This window comes from Capra hircus, chromosome 11 (genome assembly GCF_001704415.2).
Source record: "Capra hircus breed San Clemente chromosome 11, ASM170441v1, whole genome shotgun sequence".
Taxonomy (NCBI): Eukaryota; Metazoa; Chordata; class Mammalia; order Artiodactyla; family Bovidae; genus Capra; species Capra hircus.
The window spans coordinates 26,264,734-26,288,267 of NC_030818.1; the positions used below are offsets into that span (position 1 = coordinate 26,264,734).

The following is a 23,534-nucleotide window of genomic DNA, read 5'->3' on the forward strand; positions in this document are numbered from 1 at the left end:
CCTTGCAGTCCACGGGACTCTCAATAGCCTTCTCTGACACCACAGTTTAAAAGCATCAATTCCTCGGCACTCAGCCGCCTTTCTGGTCCAACTCTCATATCCATACACGACTACTGGAAAAACCATAGTTTTGGCTAGACCTTTGCTGGCAAAGTAATGGCTTTTTAATACTTCATCAAGGTCCTAATAATCTCTAATAGATATTTTTGTAATTTATATGAGAAACTTTTCATGGCCAAGACTTTTAGATGATCCTGTTAAATGAAACTTAATAATTAAAATGACTGTGAGTATGTGTGAGTAAACTGTTACTTCTTAAAAAAAAAAATCAAGGTCTATGCAGGTAGTGGCCAGTGCTCTCATTTGCAGTTCTTTTTCTTAAACCAAAATTCCTTTCCCCTTTGGGAGACTCTGTCCATTTTTATTATTGCCCCTCAATATTAACTTAAGGGAGACAGAGATCTTTCAGCTTATCTTTAACAGCCTCTATAGAACATGAGCTTGAGACTTTCCAGTCTTAATTTGACATGAGATACTTGAGGTAAAACAGTCAGCAAGAACAAGACCGGGAGCTGACTATGGCTCAGATCATGAACTCCTTATTACCAAATGCAGACTTAAGTTGAAGAAAGTGGGGAAAACCACTAGACCATTCAGGTATGACCTAAATCAAATCCCTTATGATTATACAGTGGAAGTGAGAAATAGATTTAAGGGACTAGATCTGACAGATTGCCTGATGAACTATGGACAGAGGTTCGTGACATTGTATAGGAGACAGGGATCAAGACCATCCCCAAGAAAAAGAAATGCAAAAAAGCAAAATGGCTGTCTGAAGAGGCCTTACAAATAGCTGTGAAAAGAAGAGAAGCAAAAAGCAAAGGAGAAAAGGAAAGATATACCCATTTGAATAAAAGTTCCAAAGAATAGCTTGGAGGTATAAGAAAGCCTTCCTCAGCGAACAGTGCAAAGAAATAGAATGGGAAAGACTAGAGATCTCTTCAAGAAAATTAGAGATACCAAGGGAACATTTCATTCAAAGATGGGCTCGATAAAGGACAGAAATGGTATGGACCTAACAGAAGCAGCAGATATTAAAAAGAGGTGGCAAGAATACACAGAACTGTACAGAAGATCTTCACGACCCAAATAATCATGATGGTGTGATCACTCACCTAGAGCCAGACATCCTGGAATGTGAAGTCATGTGGGCCTTAGAAAGCATCACTGCGAAGAAAGCTAGTGGAGGTGATGGAATTCCAGTTGAGCTGTTTCAAATCCTAAAAGATAATGCTGTGAAAGTGTTGCACTCAATATGCCAGCAAATTTGGAAAACTCAGCAGTGGCCACAGAACTGGAAAAGGTCAGTTTTCATTCCAATTCCAAAGAAGCGCAATGCCAAAGAATGCTCAAACTACCGCACAATTGTGCTCATCTCACATGCTAGCAAAGTAATGCTCAAAATTCTCCAAGCCAGGCTTCAGCAATACATGGAACAGTGAACTTCCAGATGTTCAAGCTGGATTTAGAAAAGACAGAGGAACCAGAGGTCAAATTGCAAACGTCCACTGGATGATCGAAAAAGCAAGAGAGTTCCAGAAAAACATCTGTTTCTGCTTTATTGACTACGCCAAAGCCTTTGTGTGGATCACAGTAAACTGTGGAAAATTCTGAAAGAGATGGGAATACCAGACCACCTGACCTGCCTCTTGAGAAACCTATATGCAGGTCAAGAAGTGACAGAACTGGACATGGACCAACAGACTGGTTCCAAATAGGAAAAGGAGTATGTCAAGGCTGTATATTGTCACCCTGCTTATATAACTTATATGCAGAGTGCATCATGAGAAACGCTGGGCTGGAAGAAACACAAGCTGGAATCAAGATTGCTGGGCGAAATGTCAATAACCTCAGATATGCAGATGACACCACCCTTATGGCAGAAAGTGAAGAACTAAGGAGCCTCTTGATGAAAGTGAAAGAGGAGAGTGAAAAAGTTGGCTTAAAGCTCAACATTCAGAAAACTAAGATCAAGGCATCTGGTCCCATCACTTAGTGGCGAATAGATGGGGAACAGTGGAAAAAGTGGCTGACTTTATTTTTCTGGGCTCCAAAATCGCTGCAGATGGTGACTTCAGCCATGAAATTAAAAGACGCTTGGGCTTCCCTTGTGGTGCAGCTGGTAAAGAATCTGCCTGCAATGTGGGAGACCTGGGTTTGATCCCTGGGTTGGGAAGATCCCCTGGAGAAAGGAAAGGCTACCCACTCCAGTATTCTGGCCTAGAGAATTCCATGGACTATACAGTCCATGGGGTCACAAAGAGTCAGACACGACTGAGTGACTTTCTCCTTACTCCTTGGAAGGAAAGTTATGACCAACCTAGACAGCATATTAAAAAGCAGAGACATACTTTGCTGACTAAGGTCCGTCTAGTCAAGGCTATGGTTTTTCCAGTAGTCATGCATGGATGTGAGAGTTGGACTGTGAACAAGGCTGAGCCTGAAGAATTGATGCTTTTGAACTGTGGTGTTGGAGAAGACTCTTGGGAGTCCCTTGGACTGCAAGGAGATCCAACCAGTCCATTCTAAAGGAGATCAGTCCTGAGTGTTCATTGGAAGCACTGATGTTGACGCTGAAACTCCAATACTTTGGCCACCTGATGTGAAGAGTTGACTCATTGGAAAAGACCGTGATGCTGGGAAAGATTGAGGGCAGCAGGAGAAAGGGACGACAGAGAATGAGATGGTTGGATGGCATCACCATTGCGATGGATGTGAGTTTCAGTAGGCTCCAGGAGTTGGTGATGGACAGGGAGGCGTGGTGTGCTGTAGTCCGTGGGGTTGCAAAGAGTTGGACTGAGCAACTGAACTGAATGAGGTAAGAACTTTCAAACTTCATTAAAGTTTGAGGATGTCTGAATGGAAATAAACAGAGCACTGTGTGTGTGTGCACGCGCGCACGCTTGCGTGTGTGTGTGTGTGAGTCGCTCATTTGTGTCCGACTCTTGTGACCTCATGGACTGTAGCGTTCCAGGCTCCTCTGTTTATGGAATTCTCCAGGCAAGAATACTGGAGTGAGTTTCCATGCCCTCCTCAAGGGGATCTTTCCAACCCAGCAGTCAAACCCAGGTTTCCTGCATTGCAGGTGGATTCTTTATCGTCTGAGCCAAGGAAGCTGAAGGGCTATTGATTATGCAAAGTAGCTTGTACTAAGTGCTCAGTGTATGGTAAGGAACTTAGTATTAATGAGGTTTAGTAGAGCACCTCGGGGAAAGGATTTCTGGGAAAGATAGGGCTGAAATCTGAGTTTTCAGGAAGGATGGGAGGTAATTAAGGAAGGAGGGCACAATTTTAAAAATAATTCATTGTCTCTATTAAGGTAGACTAAATAGTCCTGCTTTAGAATTTAGAGTATATTAGAATCAGTTTAATAGTTTTTTTCTTCCTTTTGTATTATTAAGGTACTTTTTATTTGGAAAAAATGAAGCTATATTCTTTGATGACCTATTATTGTTTCTTATTGTGCTGTCAGTTGTTTATCAATATGTAATCTGGTCGGACTTGATTGTATACTGAGGGCAGCTCCAATGTAAGTAGGTCCCTCTCACTTTATTGATGAGAACAAGTCAGCCTCAGTCTACCAGGAAAGGCAAGGAAGCTGGAGCACTAAATTCAAAAGAATTTTTAAGACATGCTTCAGATAATTTTTCTTATTGTCAGAGTTTATCATCAAAATAAGTTAGTAGCCAAGTGCATTATATTTACTGTTTTTAGGAGTAGTAGAGAATTTTATACAGGGAACCTTACATGGTTTATAAGTGGAAATTAACCTTTTTTCTTCAGTAGCAACTATGAATTCAGTTCTTTAGATGAAGTTATATTCCCTCGATATGTTTAGGGTGAAAGGGAGAAAAGGACCTCTATTATATGGGTCAGTTGACTTAAGGAGTAGAGATGACTTTGAGTGAGCTAAAGGGGTGTTTCGAAAACAGGAATCTAATACTCAGTTTTGAAAGTGTTTTATCTGGTGATGAGTAGTATTGGTATCTTCTTAGTATGTACTTTTGCCTGCATTTGACCTTATTTTGAACTTAATAGTAGTAATATTTTAGTGTGAATATTTAAACAGCCCTTTAGGTTTCTTTCTGGAGAAGGAAATGGCAACCCACTCCAGTATTCTTGCCTGGAGAATCCCATGGATGGAGGAGCTTGGTGGGCTACAGTCCACGGGTCGCAAAGAGTCGGACACGACTGAGCGACTTCACTTTCACTTTTACACTTTAGGATTCTTTCAACTGAATTTTGGCTTATTATATATAAAGATTGCCCACCCTCTACCCTCACCCCTTTCAGTGTTGATTTGTGAGCAAATTCAAAGGTATCAGAGTTTTTTAATGTGGAGGCTTGTTCTAGAAAAGAATGTCAGCTCTCGATCTGCTTGTCTAAATTTTAGGCCTCTAGGATTTTTGTCCAGATATTTTGTTTTCGGTGGAAAGCATTTTCAGTCTGGTTTGCTGCTTGCCTAGGCAAGAAGGACAAGGACATCCTTGAATTCCCAAATCTGTGATTCTAAGTAGACAATGGATAATCTCAGTAGGAAATAATGTTATTATTAGGATTTTTGTGCTCTGCTTTACTCTGTGAAATACTCGTGTAAACACACATCGATTCTACCAAATTAACTGTGCTCTTACTCTTTGTTTGGTCTTTATATATGCTTCTCCCACTTCTACCTTCTCCCACTTCTACCTTCTCCCACTTCTACCTTTTACGTCTCATATTAAGCTTCTTCCTTTGGAAAAATTTTAACTACATGTGACTTTTGATGCCTGTTCTTGACATACCTGTACTTATCCCCTTAGACCCCCTGTATCACCATGTGCCTTCATAACATGTGCACTGACCTTTATCTTCCACCGGACTATACTTTCCTGTGGGGAAGAGGTCATCATATTCCTACTACCCAGAACAGTGTCTAGCATGTAGTAGGCACTTAGGAAATGCTTGAATGAGGGACTGTTGGGTTGGCCAAAAAGTTCGCTTGACTTTTTCTGTATCCAATACTACTGTTAAAGTACTTTTAAAGTATTCCTGTGGCAAATACATACATCATGAATATGTATTATTTATTGCTGCATTTTATGCATTGACTGAATGAAACATTTTAGAATCAGTCCAGAATTGAATGCTATATAATATATGTAAACACATGTGAAACCTTTTAAGTGATTTTTAAAATGTGGTTACTTAAAGTGATTTAAGCAAATTACTTAAAGATAGCCAGTAGTTCCATCTTTCGTGTATGAGAACTCTTTAAAATACTATTTCTCAGGTGCTTACTTTATAGTACAGTTACTCTGTACCATTGGTTAAGCAAGTAAATAATAACATTATGCTGCTTTGGGTTCAGTAGTGTGTTTTTCCTCAAAGAAGGCAATGGAAAAAGACAGATGTGCAGAGAACATTGTTTATTCAGTCTTCAGATGATGCTTGCTGTACATATATTCTCAGTCTTGTAAAAACTTAGGCCCACAGAGTGGTATAGACCAAGTGATCTCTATAAGGATTATACAGGACCATCCATCAGTATTAATTTTTAAAGATTGAACCTCTATTGCCGTTCACCCTGAGAAAGGCAAATTACATTTAATATAGGGATAATATAGTGATTGACATTGGCTTCCCCACGCTGTTATTATGTCAGATGGGCTGGTGAGGGAACCTAAGGAATGGTAAAATTTTTACTTCCTCGGTTGTATTCGTTGCTGTACCACATTGAGGTTTACATGTGATTACATTGATATCATGGATCTAGTTTTAGCTAAACTGTCTTCCAAAAATTAGCAAGTGATTGTAAAAGATTCCTCTCAAGAAATTAGATGGATTGTAATTATAATAAAGCACATGTAAGCACACAGCATAAAAAAATGTTAGAACTCTTAATCCCAATATGGGCTCTTAACATGGGGTAAAAAATACAATATCATCAAATCTCAAATATCAACCTCTCAAAATTTGAGATTGTCCAGGATTATTTTAAATAGGTGACTCTATTTACTGTTGTTGAAACCGTAGCTTGCATAAGTGTACATACAGTGTGCTTGATAGGTGGCTAAGTGATAGCATAAAATCATAGCAAATTAGCAAGACATTTTAAAAAATATGCATTCTGAGGATAAAAACTAAGCTTTATGAAGTTTCCCCCAGAAGTGTTTGATAGAGCCATACAACTTTCAATATAGTACTATAGAATTTCTCTAAATTTAATTGTAGATGTTTACAAGGCCCTTTGAGGTTTCTTGTTCAGTAGGAAAAGAGAAAGCATGCCATTGGGGAAACACTAGTTTTTCAGGCCTTGGTCAAAATGACTGAAATAATGCATAGAATATATGGCCATAAATTAAAATACATTCCTTGTCATCAAATGTCTTTGAAGCATGTAGTAAACAGTGCCAAGTTGATGAAACCAGTATGAGACCAATTATATGTGGGAGATTTACTCTTTGCTAAGTTTTGTCTTTTGGTGGGGAGTGAAGAGTTACAGCAAAGAGATGCTGGACAAAAGTATATTCTCAATAGTAAATATTTCTTTAATAAAAATTAGCCTTTTATGGAAGAAAAATCATAGTCACTTAAGGTGAAAATGGTTCACTGCATCCTTCCTAGGAAAATTACTGCAGCAAAGAAATTGAACCAGGAGTTCAGAGCTGTTAGTGTCATCAGTGTAGTTAATTTTATGAAAACAAGACCTTTAACTTTAAAATCCAGGGAGCTATTTACAGCGGTGATACCAAAATATGCAGATGCTCAATTCCCTTATGTAAAATGGTGTGGTATTTGCATATAACCTACGCACAACCTCCCCTTCCCGTATACTTTAAATCAGCTCTAGATTACCTAATACAGTATAAATGCCATGTAAAAGTTGCTGGTGCTTGGCATATTCGAGTTTGCTTTTTGGAACTTCCTGGAATCCCCCCACCTCCCACTAGTATTTTCAACTTGTGGTTGGTTGAACCTGAAGACGTGGAAGCAGCTGATACTGAGGGCTTACTGTGAATGAATGAAATGAGAAATGACCAAGAAGAGTCTGCCACATACAGTTTTGATGATTATCTCATAGCAAAGATTTTTGCTTTTGAAGAGTTAGAGAACTTAAAATAGTAATTACTAATTGCTATGCAGATATTTTTGGATAAAAGAAAATACACACTCTTAATCATGCTATTCAGGATGAAGTTTGCTTACTAAGAAAGTAAACTGATTTTTAAGAGAGAGAGTACTGTTAGCAAAAGAATAGTTAGGAAACAAATGTTTGGAGATGGTTTATTTTGTGATTTTTGTTGAGGGGGAAGAAAGATAATATATATTAAGTGAACTTTAAGAACTTTGAAATTTAGGTATATCTTCTAGGAAAACCCACATATCTGCACCATGATTTTCTTTTTTAAACAGCACTGTTTCATAACTTGTAAATGAGAAATAACTCAAATAGTCGTTGACAGTGGAAGGGGTGGTACAAGCATACAGTGGCATATCAGTTCAGTTCAGTCGCTCAGTCGTGTCCAACTCTTTGCGACCCCATGAATTACAGCATGCCAGGCCTCCCTGTCTATCACCAACTCCCGGAGTTCACTCAGACTCAGGTCCATCGAGTCAGTGACGCCATCCAGTCATCTCATCCTCTGTCGTCCCCTTCTCCTCCTGCCCCCAATCCCTCCCAGCATCAGAGTCTTTTCCAGTGAGTCAACTATTCGCATGAGGTGGCCAAAGTATTGGAGTTTCAGCTTCAGCATCATTCCCTCCAAAGAAATCCCAGGGCTGATCTCCTTTAGAATGGACTGGTTGGATCTCCTTGCAGTCCAAGGGACTCTCAAGAGTCTTCTCCAACACCACAGTTCAAAAGCATCAATTCTTTGGCACTCAGCTTTCTTCACATGACTACTGGAAAAACCATAGCCTTGACTAGACGGACCCTTGTTGGCAAAGTAATGTCTCTGCTTTTTAATATGCTATCTAAGTTGGTCATAACTTTCCTTCCAAGGAGTAGGTGTCTTTTAATTTCATGGCTGCAATCACCATCTGCAGTGATTTTGGAGCCCCCCAAAATAAAGTCTGACACTGTTTCCACTGTTTTCCCATCTATTTCCCATAAAGTGATAAGACCAGATGCCATGATCTTCGTTTTCTGAATGTTGAGCTTTAAGCCAACTTTTTGACTCTCCTCTTTCGCTTTCATTAAGAGGCTTTTCAGTTCCTCTTCACTTTCTGCCATAAGGATGGTATCATCTGCATATCTGTATTGTTATTTCTCCCGGCGATCTTGATTCCAGCTTGTGCTTCTTCTAGCCCAGCGTTTCTCATGATGTACTCTGCATAGAAGTTAAATAAGCAGGGTGACAACATACAGCCTTGACGTACTCCTTTTCCTATTTGGAACCAGTCTGTTGGTCCATGTCCAGTTCTAAATGTTGCTTCCTGACCTGCATATGGATTTCTCAAGAGGCAGGTCAGGTGGTCTGGTATTCCCATCTCTTTCAGAATTTTTCACAGTTTATTGTGATCCACACAGTCAAAGGCTTTGGCATTGTCAATAAAGCAGAAACATGTTTTTCTGGAACTCTCTTGCTTTTTCCATGATCCAGAGTGAATGAGTTACAGCTCTCTCCATCAATGTGAATGAAATACAATGTTGAGCTGGAAATAAAAAAGTACTAGAGTAATATGTAGGGGTTAATATCAGCTGCCTGTTGCTCTGGCTAAGCCATGAGAAAATCACTATGGGAAAAGAATAAAAGCAAAATACAGCAATATAGCATAACCTAAATAAAAGTACATTGGGTTGATCAGTTGTGGTCGTCCTACCCTGCTAAGTTAAGGAAAAACATAGTGTGGACCTTGGAACGCTGGGTTAGTGCAAGTTCAGAACACTGCTTGTGCACACAGTGAGATGTTTTACCAAGGCATATGCGGGTCTGTGACCTCCAGCTAGGGATAGCCCTTGTACAAGAAAATAACAGATAGTTTAAAGTAATCAATAACATGGGAGACGTGACCAGGGACACAGGAGGCTGACTTCATCGTAGCGCAACAGATACTTTCTGCTTGCCAAGACACTAAATAAGAGTGATGTGGCTCCGAGGAACAGGGCTCTTGACCCAAGAGGTCTTGAGTCCCTGGTCCCATCTTTAAAACTTCAATTCTGTCTCTAGTTTCTTTTTCCCAAATTGCGTTGACCACATTCCATCCCTACCTGCTGTGCTGGCCACAGCAATGGTGCCCAACATGGGGCAGGAAAGTGAAGGATCGAAGCAGTGCATGGTCCTGAAGAATAGTGGGGTGAGGCCCCTGAAAATCCCCCTTTGCGGTAAATAACACTCTTTTAGGCATTGAAAGCAGGATTAAATATGGGAAATTCAGAAAGCTCAAAACAGTACCAGCTGTATGTATGCCTCTTAACGCACCTTTTTAAAGAGGGGCGGGGGCGGGGGGGAGTACAAAAATAAGCAAAGGCCAGCTGTTGGAGCTTTTACAAACCATTGAGAAACATTGCTCATGGTTCCCTCTCTCGGTACTTTAGATTTAGGAACTTGGGAGAAGGTACATAGTAAATTAGAGAAACTTAGGCCTGTATCTGTCTGGTCAATTTGGACACTGATAAAATCTATTTTAGAACCTCTTCAGACCCCAGAAAGCTCAGAAGGGAGTGAGGATGAAGGTGAAACCCCATTAAAGGGAAAACCTGAATATGCAAAGCCTGAGGGGGGTGAGCAGAAAATGCTGGAGGTTCTTAAAGCTACAGTCCCTTCTGCACCTTTGGGCAGGACGAATTTCCTTTACCTCCGCTTCTTCCTCCTGTCTTAATGGCTGGAGTGACTCAAGCTTTTCCTTCCTTGCAGGGACAACGGTTCTGTCACCTCTCTAGAAAGGTATTTGGTGGGCTCGACAGGAGGGTGACTTAGAGGCTATGACTGTGACATTTCCAAAGACAATACATGAACAAGTAGCTCCTGGGGAAGATCCTAATAATCCCAATGGGGTGTATGAGGCTGTACACAGATTCCCTTCAGAATACTAAAGGAACTTAGGCAAGCTGTTCAGAGTTATGGAGTAAATTCTCCTTTTACCTTCGGAATAGTGCAGGGACTAGCTGAGGGTCCCTGTTTGATTATGGTTGCTCATGACCAAGTCAGATAGATCCCCGTCTCTTTAGATCAATTGATAGACAGTGGAAATTGGGGGACAACTCAAGAGCAAGTGCTTATGGAAGATCAGGCTATAGAACAGGTGAGGCACTACTGCCTAAGAGCCTAGGGGGAAACAGAGGTGAAAGGACGGGCTTTCTTTACTTCAAGAGATCTCACCTCCCCAAAGGGGCAGTCCCTACTGGGACAACATTACCCCTGTCAGCAGAGCCAATTCGAACACTGGTTTAAATTTTAGGTAAGAAACTAGGACTGCAAAAAGAGATGACGTTTTTGATACTGAATGGCCATGATATTCTTTAGACTCCAGAGAAAACTGGTTTAAGTGAAGTCTTTTTTGAAATTGCAAAACCTGTTCTTCTTGCATGTGGAATTAAAAAAAATGTTGGCTTGTTAAAATACTTCTTTGCAGCTCCAGTTCTGCCTGAGAAACAAAAACAGGCCTGGGAAAAAAACCTAAAGTTAACTCTTATCGTGTCCTTGGGATACGCAGCCCACTCTATCTGGGACTCCAGCCATGAACAAATCAGTAGAACTCAAACCAAGAAGAAAAAGAAGGGGCAAAGATACATTTTAAATATTAAGCAGAAAACTCTGAGATCTCTGCCTGTATGTCTGTCTAAATTTATGTGTGTTTCAGTGTGTGCCTTCATCCTTGGACAAAATTGCTTAAGGCTGATTGGACAATGAGCTCTATTTAATTGGCCTAAAGAGAAGTAAGTGCTTACAAATCAAACAATTATAAATTCAAAAAATTAAAATGAATTTCAGGCTTGTATGAACTGGGAAATATTCACTATTAAATTGACACCTGGTATTAATGTTTGTTTATTGACTTTGTGAAGATACTTTTGCAGATGACATAGCTTTGGGTGATTTATACCTACAAATCTACAGAATGATGATATAAAGTACCGTTCGTGGTTGCTAAAGGAAAGTAAGATGTGTTTTTAATAGAAAGGTATAAGGAATGGCATTGCATCTATTAAGGAAAAAGGAAGTACATTTGAACTTACAGGCGCTATTCTCTGAATGGGCAAATAGAGTGATAAATACAGAAGTATAAAAAAAAGGTTTGTGATAAGTGGGAGAGAGTTTTGTACAAGATACAAGTTTCTTAAAGACATTAAACTGCCTTTGAAATCTTGTATTGTTACTTTGACTAAGTGAATAACTATTGTTTCATAATGAATATAATCTGGTACCAATCTGAAATTTGATTTTCTCTTCCTGTTTAAAAAAACAAAGTCGTCTTGGAATATGACTTTTGATAACAGACTGTAAATTTCTTTGTTTCTAAGTGATTCATACTTGCCTTTAAAATCTTTTGTTACTTTGATAAAATAAGTGAGTGTTATATCACAATGATCTATGGAAACTATGGCACATATAGACAAAGCTTCTACAAAATTAACCCCTCATCAGAAGATTTAAAATGGATAAAAAATGGCTATAAACCAGACAGGCTATGGGAAATCCAAGGTGGACTCTTGGCTTTTCCGGGCCCCCTAACAAACCTCACTTTATTTGATAGGATAAAACCTTTCCTGGCAACAGGGTTAATACCTCACAATAAAAAAAAAAAGATTAAAATACATTTTCTGCAATCTCCAGTGATCAGGGCACCCACTTTGCTGGACAGGTTGTACAGACACTGGCAAAAATTTCATGAGCTTCTTAGAGACTATCACACTCACTGATGTCCTTTGTCGTCAGGCATGGACCACAAAACAAAAGGATTGGTTACATGAGATTGAACAGACTGTTAAATATGACTGCAATTTTCATGACTTTTTGTCTGACATATTACTGGATTCTAATCTTTGTTTTCAGGTATTAAAAAACTCTTCTCCTCAAGTCACTGATGGTTTAAAACAATTCAGTGATTTACACCTGTGGGTAAAATTAAAACATTTTTCTTTTCTCTGTCTCGCCAGAAATTGGAGACATTTGGGTTCTGAACAGCCTCATCAAGGTACAAAAAAGACTGTCTCCAGACATACACAAAAACCGTGGCGTATACTGGGGAGCTCAAACTCATATAGATAAGGATTTTAACAGTTTGGTGGATTTAGCAAATGAAGTGCTACTCTTAGGAAAAGAAGTATAAAATCTTAAATTACAAATATATTTAATGTGTGACTGGAACATTACTACTTTTTGTGTGACCTCCCCAGGAATATAACCAATCTAAACACTCCTGGGAAAAGGTTAGACGGCACTTGAAGGGCCATGCGCTGACAACCTTACACTAGGTATTAAAAAGCTACAAGCAAAAATCATTGGCATGCAACATGTTTCTTTCAGACTATTGCCAGATACAGATACACTTCATGGACTAAGCAGAGGGCCTTAACTCATTGAGTCCTCAAAGGCATCGGAGGTGGTCTCATTGAAACACTAGCTATATTTTGCTGTTTCACTATATAATCTTCCGTTTAGTCCTCAGATGCATGCGAAAAACCCTCCGAGAACTAATAAGAAAGAAGTTGCGAGATCAACATATCTTCTGCTACAAAAACAAAAAGGGGGATATGCAGGGGTGAATAGTCAGCTGCCTGTTGCTCTGGCTAAGCCATGAGAAAATCACCATGGGAAAAGAATAAAAGCAAAATATAGCAATACAGCATGACCCAAATAAAAGCACATTGGGCTGATCAGTTGGGGTCGTCATACCCTGCTAAGCTAAGGAGAAACATAGTGTGGGCCTTGGAACGCTGGGTCAGCACAAGTTCAGAACACACTGCTTGTGCACACAGTGAGATGTTTTACCAAGGCATATGCAGGTCTATGACCTCCAGCTAGGTGATAGCCCTTGTACAAGAAAGTAACAGATAGTTTAAAGTAATCAATAAAATGGGAGACGTGACCAGGGACACAGGAGGCTGACTTCATCGTAGCGCAACAGATACTTTCTGCTTGCCAAGACGCTAAATAAGAGTGATGTGGCTCCGAGAACAGGGCTCTTGACCCAAGAGGTCTTGAGTCCCTGGTCCCATCTTTAAAACTTTAATTCTGTCTCTAGTTTCTTTTTCCCAAACTGTGCGTCAACCATTTTCGATCCCTACCTGCCATGCTGGCTGCAGCAGTAATGCATATTGTATTTTACATCAGTGTAAAGTGTCAAACATAAAACTAAACAACCAACATAAATATGGTTAGACTAGAAGGAACACTAATTATAAAGTTCAGAAATAATAAGAGGCTTCAGTGGTCTTGATAATGTTGTATTTTTTAAACTACATGGAAGGTATGTGGGTATTTAGTACTCTTTAGCTGTGTGTATACATTGTATACAATAAATATGGTATTTCATGATTAAATAATTAAATCATCATGGGACAACACTTAAGTTTAAAATGAGATCAATTTTGAGCTTTGAAACAAATTACTAATTTGTAAAAGAATACGATCCTGGTTACAGCCAGTGACTGTGCCGGTGACCAGAGCTCAGTCGATTAGTTAATAGTTTCCTGAACTTTGAATCTTGAGCAAGTGACTTTCAGAAAGGAATCAAACAAGGTAGAAATCACTGCAGCCCCAGGCAAGGCTGTTTTCGGTGTAATTTTCAGTGTTTGGCTGCCCAGTCTTAGGGACTCCTTTGTTTCCTGAGGGTTTTCCAAACTGTCCTTCCAGGCTCCCTTTGATTTTTAGAGTCTGCTATAGTTTCTGTTTAAGACTCCTCCTTCCTTTTCTCCTTTCTTTATTCCTAAATTAAAAACAAATTTGACGATAGAAACTTTCAAACTGTTTTTAAAACTCTTCTAAATAAGGAGTTCTGGTGACTTTTGAGCCCATTTGTTGAAATTTGAAACAGCAGCACCTTACTCGAAAGAATATCAAGATAATGGAAGTGACAACAAAGTTCTTTTTTTGTAATTGGTAGTTGGGCCTGAAGAGTGGGTGATAAATACAGTTATCCATTCAGTTTTACTTGCATTTAGGTATCTTTATAAGGTGGTGATGTTGTTTTCTCAGGTGAAATAGGCATTAAAAACAATCTAAAATATACTTAGACTTTCAAATCATTGTATCAGAGTGTTAAACCAGTGTGTTAAAAAATAAGCACATTCTGTTACGTTGTTCTCAATACTTTTGTATTATACTTGAATGAAAGTTATTTTTAGGTAAGAGTAAAACTTTGTCTTTTGAAAATTCTTTTAATAAATATTTGTATTTGTATTAATAATTAGTACAGTATTATATAATGAAAAGTTACAAAATCGCTACAATTTACAAATATTATATATAGTGGTTCATTGGGTTTTTAGGAATAGGAATATATAGTTTTATTGTAGTTAGGTAACAGTTACAGCTGAAAAAGAGCTCTCTAAAAGATACCTAGAGCCAAATGAAAGTAAGTTGGTCTAGACTAATATGTCTCAAAATGTGATTCTTAAGTCACCAGCATGCTTTTTTGAAGACCCCATACAAGGTCTGCTGGGGGCAGGGAAATGGGGGTGTGGGAATCTGCATTTTGAGCAAATAGTAACAGCAAACATTTTGTGGTGTTTACTATGTCTCAGGAACTATTCTAAGCACTATATATTAATGCTTTATCTTCCCTGTCAGGTGTAGTGAGTAAGTGAAGTTGCTCAGTCCTGTCTGACTCTTTGCGACCCCATGGACTGTAGCCTACCAGGCTCCTCCATCCATGGGATTTTCCAGGCAAAGAGTACTGGAGTGGGGTGGCATTGCCTTCTCCAGGGTATCTTCCCAACTCAGGGATCGAACCTGGGTCTCCCGCATTGTAGGCAGATGCTTTACTGTCTGAGCCACCAGGGAAGTCAGGTGTAGATACTATTGTTACTATTCCCATTTGACAGAGGAGGAATTTAAGGTATAACAGACTAAGAAACTTGCTAAGGTCATATAACTCAGGAGTCTTAGGGCCAGGCTTGTATATGGAAAACATATCAAGGCATTTGCATTCCCACTGCTCTAGTCCAGGCCCTTTAAAATTGAAAAGATTTTACTCTAAAAGTGAAGTTGGGAGGATGGTGATGTGTAGTGGATTTCACAGTTCTCTCATGGGTAAAAGTAAAAGCACTTTTACTTTTTTATTAATTAAAAGCACTGAGTAAAAGCTGTCCTAAGACCACTTCATGGATTGTGAAACTCTGCAATATTAAGTAGTATGCTCTTCAGCACATCATTAAAGTTATATTTGTTTTTATGGGTTAATGGATTTCCGTCAGTCCAAGTAAAGTTCTTTGTGTGATGTGCAGTATAACCTAGATGGAATCACATGTTTGTTCAAACTGAGATTTTGTTTTAATTAATTTGGGGGATTGTCTGCAACATCTCTGGTGGGGGAATATGCTTGATTATAACACTTACTTTTGGAAATCTTTCTAAAATGTATTAGCATACTTTGAGCAAAATGTTGCCAAGTTTTGAATATTGTCATTGTTCCATCTTACACATTGAACCCTCAAATTATAAATTGAATTTTAAAATAAAAACCAGGTTTTATTTCTTGGTTTTCATTTCTCCAACAACAGTGGTTTTCAGCTTGCTGCACATGCAGATAACCAGAGAGGCATTTTAAAAAAGATAATCATATCTGGGTCCCACCCCTGGATACTCTAGTGTGTAAGGATTGAGAAACCAGTGTTCTAGAAGAAGGCTGTATGGAGCAGTTCTCTTGGTTTCTTTTTGTTGTGGTTCCTGTAAGATTTGATAATAATGAAAAATACACTTGAGATTAGGAGTGAACTAGAAAATAGGTGAACTATTGTTGATAAATACTCTTAATTTAAATATGTAACATCTACATTTTTTTCCCCCTTTCAGATCTATTACTAAACATGGGTGCATTTTTGGACAAACCCAAAACTGAGAAACATAATGCTCACGGTGCTGGGAATGGTTTACGTTATGGCCTGAGCAGCATGCAAGGATGGAGAGTGGAAATGGAAGATGCACACACAGCTGTTGTAGGTATTCCACACGGCTTGGAAGACTGGTCGTTTTTTGCAGTTTATGATGGTCACGCCGGATCCCGAGTAGCAAATTACTGCTCAACACACTTACTAGAACACATCACTAACAACGAAGACTTCAGGGCAGCTGGAAAGTCAGGATCTGCTCTTGAGCCTTCAGTGGAAAATGTCAAGAATGGTATCAGAACTGGCTTTTTGAAAATTGATGAATACATGCGTAACTTTTCAGACCTCAGAAATGGCATGGACAGGAGCGGTTCAACTGCAGTGGGAGTTATGATTTCACCTAAGCACATCTACTTCATCAACTGTGGCGATTCACGGGCTGTTCTGTATAGGAGTGGACAAGTCTGCTTTTCTACCCAAGATCACAAACCTTGCAACCCAAGGGAGAAAGAGCGAATCCAAAATGCAGGAGGCAGCGTAATGATACAGCGTGTTAATGGTTCATTAGCAGTGTCTCGTGCTCTGGGGGACTATGATTACAAGTGTGTGGATGGCAAGGGCCCAACAGAACAACTTGTTTCTCCAGAGCCTGAGGTTTATGAAATTTTAAGAGCAGAAGAGGATGAATTTATCATCTTGGCTTGTGATGGGATCTGGGATGTTATGAGTAATGAGGAGCTCTGTGAATTTGTTAAATCTAGGCTTGAGGTATCTGATGACCTGGAAAATGTGTGCAATTGGGTAGTGGACACTTGTTTACATAAGGTATGTAAGTCTTCTTTTGTTACAATTAAAATGCCCTCTTAATTTTTAAAAGGCATGGTAAGTAAGATTAAGCAAACTTTTAAGTTTTAAAGCTTTTAATATTTTCATTAGGAAAGTCCTAAGTCCTATATATTTTAAAGTTATTCTCTTCCCCAGAAATGAAAAAAAAAAATTTTTTTTTCCATCCCCATTTGTCTAAACCTTCTTATTTGAAAATTAAGTTTAATAAACTTCTGACATTTGTTGTCATTTAAGTGCTTTATGACTTCTTGTTGTGGCAGAGGCATCTATACACAATTGTGACTTGATTAAAAGTTTCAGCATTGGCAGTACCTGTCTTTTTTGGTTCGCTTTGGCCACTTGGCTTGTGGGATCTCAGTTTCCTGAGCAGGGATTGAACCCTGAGCCCAGACATTGAAAGCCTGGAATCCTGATCCTCGGCCATCTGGGAACTCCCGGCAATAGCTGTCTTATGCCTGATTATGTAGCAGTTTCATTAAAAAAAAAAAAAAGAGTGAGAGCATGATTGTATATTAGACACACAAGAGATCAAGAGCCGCATAAAATACTGGAAGGTATAACAGAAGCCTTAAAACTAAGTAGAGTTTTGTAATTTAGCTATGAGCTTACTAGCAGCTAAGACAGAAACTGAAGTAAGAGTTGTATATTTCTTATTCTGTAGTAGTAAAAGAAGCTTTTTCTAGCCATAAAACCTAAAAGGAATTCACGTGTGACTCTGTGTAAATATGACATGGTGGATAATATCTTACTTTTATAGGAGATAATTCCATAGAGATGCCTTTATCATCCCCAATTAGAAAACCAAAGACTAGTATAAAATGCAATCTTGTTAAGAATTCCTGTGGAACACTAAAGTTTTAATTTACATTTGCAATATTATATGAATCTTATTTCGATAGAGTAATAGAGAGGAGAATCCCAACTAACAGGTAGTTAGCAACTTCCTTTAATGTCTTTAAAATATTCAGTAATTTCAAGTGGGCTTTTGACAGCATCTATATAGCAGTCAATTAAAATTTGAGTTATCTGACCAGAACCTAAAATATGTAAGTATTCTGTGACTCTGATTGAAGAAGATTTCAGGACAAAACTAACCTTTGGTTATGTGATGTCAAGATTTTGACTGACTGACTCTGTCTAGATAAGAGCCACTCTATTTCCTCACCATGTAAGTTGCTGTGAAAGATACAAGCATAGCCAGGAAGTTTCTCTAAAGGTCCCTGGGTCTATGGAAACACTCAGGTTTTGTTGAAGTATCTATTACTTTTCCATAGGATGGGAAGAGACACCTTCAAAAAGAGAAAATAAAAGGGCTGGTGTTTCCAGCTTTTTTCTTGATGGTATCTCTAAGTACTCTGCTGTTCATTCGTTTGTTTGTTTTTAAAGCATGTTCTATCTTTTTTGCTTCTCTGGATGAATTAAGTACAGAAATATTGATAGTTATCAGTGATCAAGTAGTAAGTTGTTCTAAAATTGTCTATCTCCTTGGACTCTATATGGAGAAATTGTGACGTACGGCTTTTTGAGACAAAAGCAAGCATGTTTTTTTTCCGCCTAACTGGGAACTGAAAACAGTGTTTTCCCCAATTATTTAAAACAAAAAGTTTGTTTATTGAAAACAAGGCCAGACAATATAGGATGTACATGTATATTTTAAGGTGATACAGAATATGTAAAGGAACACTTGAAAATTTTGCCACTGACCTAAGTGGGCTGTTGTCTTAATTGTGGTATTTATTTTTTTCATCTTTTTTGCCTGCCTTGAATGTGTATATTTTTATAAAAAGGAATTCATTATACTTGTTATTCTGCAGTCTGCTTTTTAATTCAACAGTATATTGTAGAGAGATCTCCATGTCTGTATCTATCGATCAAAATCATTTTTCATGGTTGTGTAGCAGAATGATACGTAGTTTTGAGGGGATAGCCAGAAATCTATTATGTCTATAATTTAGAGTAAGGAGAGAAGTTTGTATTCTGGAAAAACAGCACAGTCTCTTTCCTATAAAGGATATTAGTTTTCAGGAATTTGGACCCAACCATTTTGAATGGGGTTTAAATGATTCTGGTGGTGTATCTTCCTCTGATGGTTTTTATTGGTTTAAAGTGATTAAATATTTCTGTTGATGGTGTTAAACGATTCTAGGCAGAATCTCAGAATCTTAGAAATGACAAATAATAGTGAAGAGGGACAAGGGGTTGGAACGCCACATCTCTGTATTGAATTTAGTTGAATGAAGTTGACCATCTAGTGCCTTTGAATGAAGTTACATTTATATTGAAATCAATTTTGAGATGCCTAGCTAGCTCTTTTGTGTTGAAACGGAATAGAGGTGAATTTTTTGAATCACCACGTGCGACTTATGGAATTAAAGCTCTTACCCATTCCTGTTTTTCTGACTCCATAATACTGTCCTTCCACTACTTTATATTGTAAAGCCACCAGTTAGCAATATTTAAAACACTAGGATTAAAATAGAACCTGTGATTGCTTTCAATTTAGTCTGAAAGATTGAATCTAAATTTTAAAATCCGTGGAAGGTGTGTTGGCCAGTGCTTGCCCTGAGCAAATTGCTCAGTAGGTATTAGCTGATTTTTTGTGTGTGGGTGGTGGAATAAATTTTAAAACATTTTTTAAAATTAATTTTTTATTGGAGTATAGTTGATTTACAGTATTGTGTTAGTTTCTGTTGTACAACAAAGTGAATCTAGTTACCTGTTTTATATATAGTAGTGTGTATATAGAGAAGGCAATAGCACCCTACTCCAGTACTCTTGCCTGGAGAATCCCATGGACGGAGGAGCCTGCTGCGCTGCAGTCCGTGGGGTCGCGAAGAGTCAGACATGACTGAGCGACTTCACTTTCACTTTTCACTTTCATGCATTGGAGAAGGAAATGGCAACCCACTCCAGTGTTCTTGCCTGGAGAATTCCAGGGATAGGGGAGCCCGGTGGGCTTCTGTCTCTGGGGTTGCGCAGAGTTGGACACGACTGAAGTGACTTAGTAGCAGCAGCAGCAGCAGTGTGTACATGTCAATCCCAGTCTCCCAGTTTATCCCTCCCCCCTTCCCTTAACAAGCTCTAAGTTTGTTTTCTACATCTGTGGCTCAATTTCTGTTTTGTGAATAGATTCATTTGTACTTTTTTTTTTTTTTTAGATTCCACATGTAAGCAATCATTGATATGTCTTTCTGTCTGACTGACTTCACTTAGTATGAAATAAGTATACTCTAGGTCCAGATGTTAGCTGCTTTAGGAGAAAGTGTGAATGGAGTAGGTTGAATTTTTAACTAGATGTGCTTTTAAGATTTTTTTTTTTCTGATGATAGATTTAAGTTAAGTGTTGGGAATTTCTTGATGATCCACTGGTTATAACTTGGTATTTTCATTGCCGGGGCCTGGGTTTGATTCCTGGTCAGGGAACTTAAGATCCTGCAAGCCTTGGGGCTCAGCTAACACTTTTAACATTTGTCATTCCCTAATAGTTTACAAGGATTTTTATATGTTAACTCACGAAATGTTGGGATATTATGATAGCCATCATAATCACAATAGTATCAATAAATTGCTTTTTATGAGCCAGATGCTAGTTTAAGCACTTTTTACACATTTTAATTTATTTAATTTTCACAACAACCGTAACAGGTAGCTAGAATTATTGTTGTTATTGATGGTCATTTATCAGAATTGCTATTCAGCAGTATGAAGCTATAAGAGTTGGATGATTCTGGTCAGGTATTACCTATTCAGATAATTAACTCTAGGGGGAAATGGTCCCTAAGGAAGCAGCTTTTCCATTTTATTGCCAGTGCTAGTAGCACTTCTGGTATTTATGCTAATTTCCAGGTGCATAGAATGAAAGTGAAAGTGTCAGTCATTCAGTTGTGTCTGACTCTTTGTGACACGTGGACTGTGGCCCACCAGGCTCCTCTGTCTATGGGATTCTCCAGGTAAAGAATACTGGAGTGGGTTGCCATTCTCTTTTCCAGGGAATCTTCCCAACCCAGGGATCAAACCCAGGTCTCCTACATTGCAGGCAGATTGTTTACTGTCTGAGGCACCAGGGAAGCCCGTGGAGTAGGATATGTAATAGCTGTTTGCATGGCCTTTAAGAAATTTATAGATCACATTCATTTTATTTATCCTCATAGTGACCTTCTGAGGGGAACAAAGTAAAAATTTTTATTTCCAATTTGTAAGTAAGGAAATGGAGGTTTGTCATAAAAGACTTTTTTAAAAAAGAGAAGCTGTAAGTCAGATATTTGAGTTTTGAAGCAGAGTCTAGAATTTAAGCTTTCTGAGTTAAGTTTTGCATGTATGTTACCAAAGTTTCCCACTAGATTTGATGAAAACAATATTTCCAAGGGAAACTTTTAAGACCTTCCTTTCCTTTTTTCAGTAATTACAAAATTAAAAAAAATTTAAACAAAATGATATTTGAAGTGAAGTTATTAATCTTTATGTCTCTTCGTCAGTCTCATTCCGTTTAGGTAGCCGCTGTTTACAGTTTGCTGTATACTCTTCCAAATAATTCTCTGTGTATTCATAAAAATAGAAGTATAAAAAGTAGGATCATGTATACATGTTACTTTGCTAGCTCTTTGTTTTTCTTAATCATAAAAGTCAATATTCAAGTTTTTAAAAAATATAATTTTATTTCCTTTAATCAATCTATATACCACCTATTAGAAGCTTATTTATTTTAAAGCATGAGATATAATGCCTGATAATTGGGTTATGTTGAGGGGAAATTAATAACATTTTCCAAAGGCAATATCAATCTAAATTGCTGATGAAACGTGGAAAAATGTACTGCTGTACCCCTTAGAATAGTTGTTTAACCCTAAACTCAGGAGCTTTTTGATTACAGTTTTCAGAAAATATAATCATAAATAATGCAAAAATAGACATAGATAGTATTAGAGTGGAGTGTGGCTGGGTTTTTTGAAGTATGGAAGATAAGGATGTAAAAATACAGTATATGTAATGTAGAAATTCCGAAACTTTGTTGATGTCTGAATATCTCAGTAAGTTTTTTTGTAGTGCTACTTAACCATATTAATATCTAACAGTATAAGTATTAAGTGGTTAGATCCAAACTTAAATGAGTGTACAAGTAATATTTAACAAAATAATACACATACATGGAAAAAACATTTATTCCATTCTTTTAAAAACGATAGTTGCATAATATGATACATGGGCACCTGTTGGACATGGCACAACTTCTCAAGCCTTGGAATCATTGGATAGTGCCACCCTTGGAGGACTTGACTTTAATCACAGTAACTCCTAGAACCTCCGCTTTGGGAAAAGAGAATGTCATTGAGAGGACTATAGCGCTATCTAATGTTAAAAGTGTGAACTACCTCGAACTAGTTTGGAGTGTTCACAGATACTGAATATTGCTGTGTCCTTCCCTGCCTCATTTAGAATATCTCTGAGGACATTTGGCATCCTGGGGCTTTTTGGTACCCTGTTTAGAACCACAGTTTCAGTATTAGAACATAGGCTCTTTGGAAACAGACAGCTTGGTTTTGAGTTGTGCTCTGCTGCTTGGTGCAAAGCATGGGTTTCTTCATTTTATAAAATAGAGATAGTAATATCTTCTTCATGGAGTTGCTGAGACTATAGCTTTTGGCAAGTGCATGAACAGTATCTGGTTTACAGTCCTCAGTAAATTTTAGTTCTATTGATGACAGTTATGAAACGAAGAGGTAAATTTGTGCAAAGGGAAATACAGTTTCAAGAGAAGGGAATGGTGGGAGAATTGAGTGTTTCAGAAAGGAAGTAATGATAGCCTTCATCTTTCATGGGTAAGTGGAAATTTGGGCTATTCCTTAAAATTGGCTGTTTTGAACGCTGTGTAAATGTAATAACTACAGTGAGTGGCAGATTTTAAAAAATTGATTTGAAGAATTACAACTTTGTAGTGTAAGATTCTGTTCACAGCCCATTTCATATGCTGTGTTCAGGACTTGATCCAGAAGGCTTCAGAAGCATGCAACATTCAGCTTTAAAACTAACAGCATCAGATTATTTTCTGATTAATTGTAGATAATCTTACTTACGGCAGGGCCACTGGTTAGTTTGATCTGTTGTTGTTCAGTCGCTTAGTCATGTCTGTTCTTTGCAGCTCTGTGAACTGCAGCACGCCAAGCTTTTGACCCATAACTATCTATTATCTTTCTGATTTCTTTAAGTGCTGCTGCTGTGCTGTTGTCAAAATTAAAAAATGAAAAGATGCTGAAGTCATCAGTTTTTAAACATCTGGCTGATTGCTTTAATTGTTCAAGTTGATTTTTGCATATTTCATTTGTGGACTTTACAAAAAAATATATACTGAATATGCAAGGATGATTTATCTCTAGAAAACTAAAGAGTCATAAAGGGAACACTCTTTTTCAATTGCTATATAAATTGTTATAAATTAATATGTAAAAATTAATGAAATACACCCATACTTTGTATTTAGGGGAAGATCATCTTTATGTACGGAGAAGGCAATGGCACCCCACTCCAGTACTCTTGCCTGAAAAATTCCATGGACGGAGGAGCCTGGCAGGCTGCAGTCCATGGGGTCGCGAAGAGTCGGACACGCCTGAGCGACTTCACTTTCATTTTTCACTTTCATACATTGGAGGAAGAAATG

The 23,534-nt window shown here is 38.2% G+C and overlaps 1 protein-coding gene across 3 annotated transcripts in view; it reads left to right on the forward strand.

Annotated features, from left to right (window-relative positions):
* Nucleotides 1-23,534, forward strand: part of PPM1B (protein phosphatase, Mg2+/Mn2+ dependent 1B) — an 84,798-nt gene that overhangs the window by 42,246 nt on the left and 19,018 nt on the right. For 2 of the 3 annotated variants that reach the window (XM_018055181.1, XM_018055180.1), the window contains exon 2: nt 16,002-16,861. In XM_018055181.1, the coding sequence (XP_017910670.1) occupies nt 16,016-16,861 (846 nt within the window). In that variant the 5' untranslated portion in view covers nt 16,002-16,015. The remainder of the gene's footprint in view (nt 1-16,001; nt 16,862-23,534) is intronic. The other variant, XM_018055182.1, reaches the window with a different exon arrangement.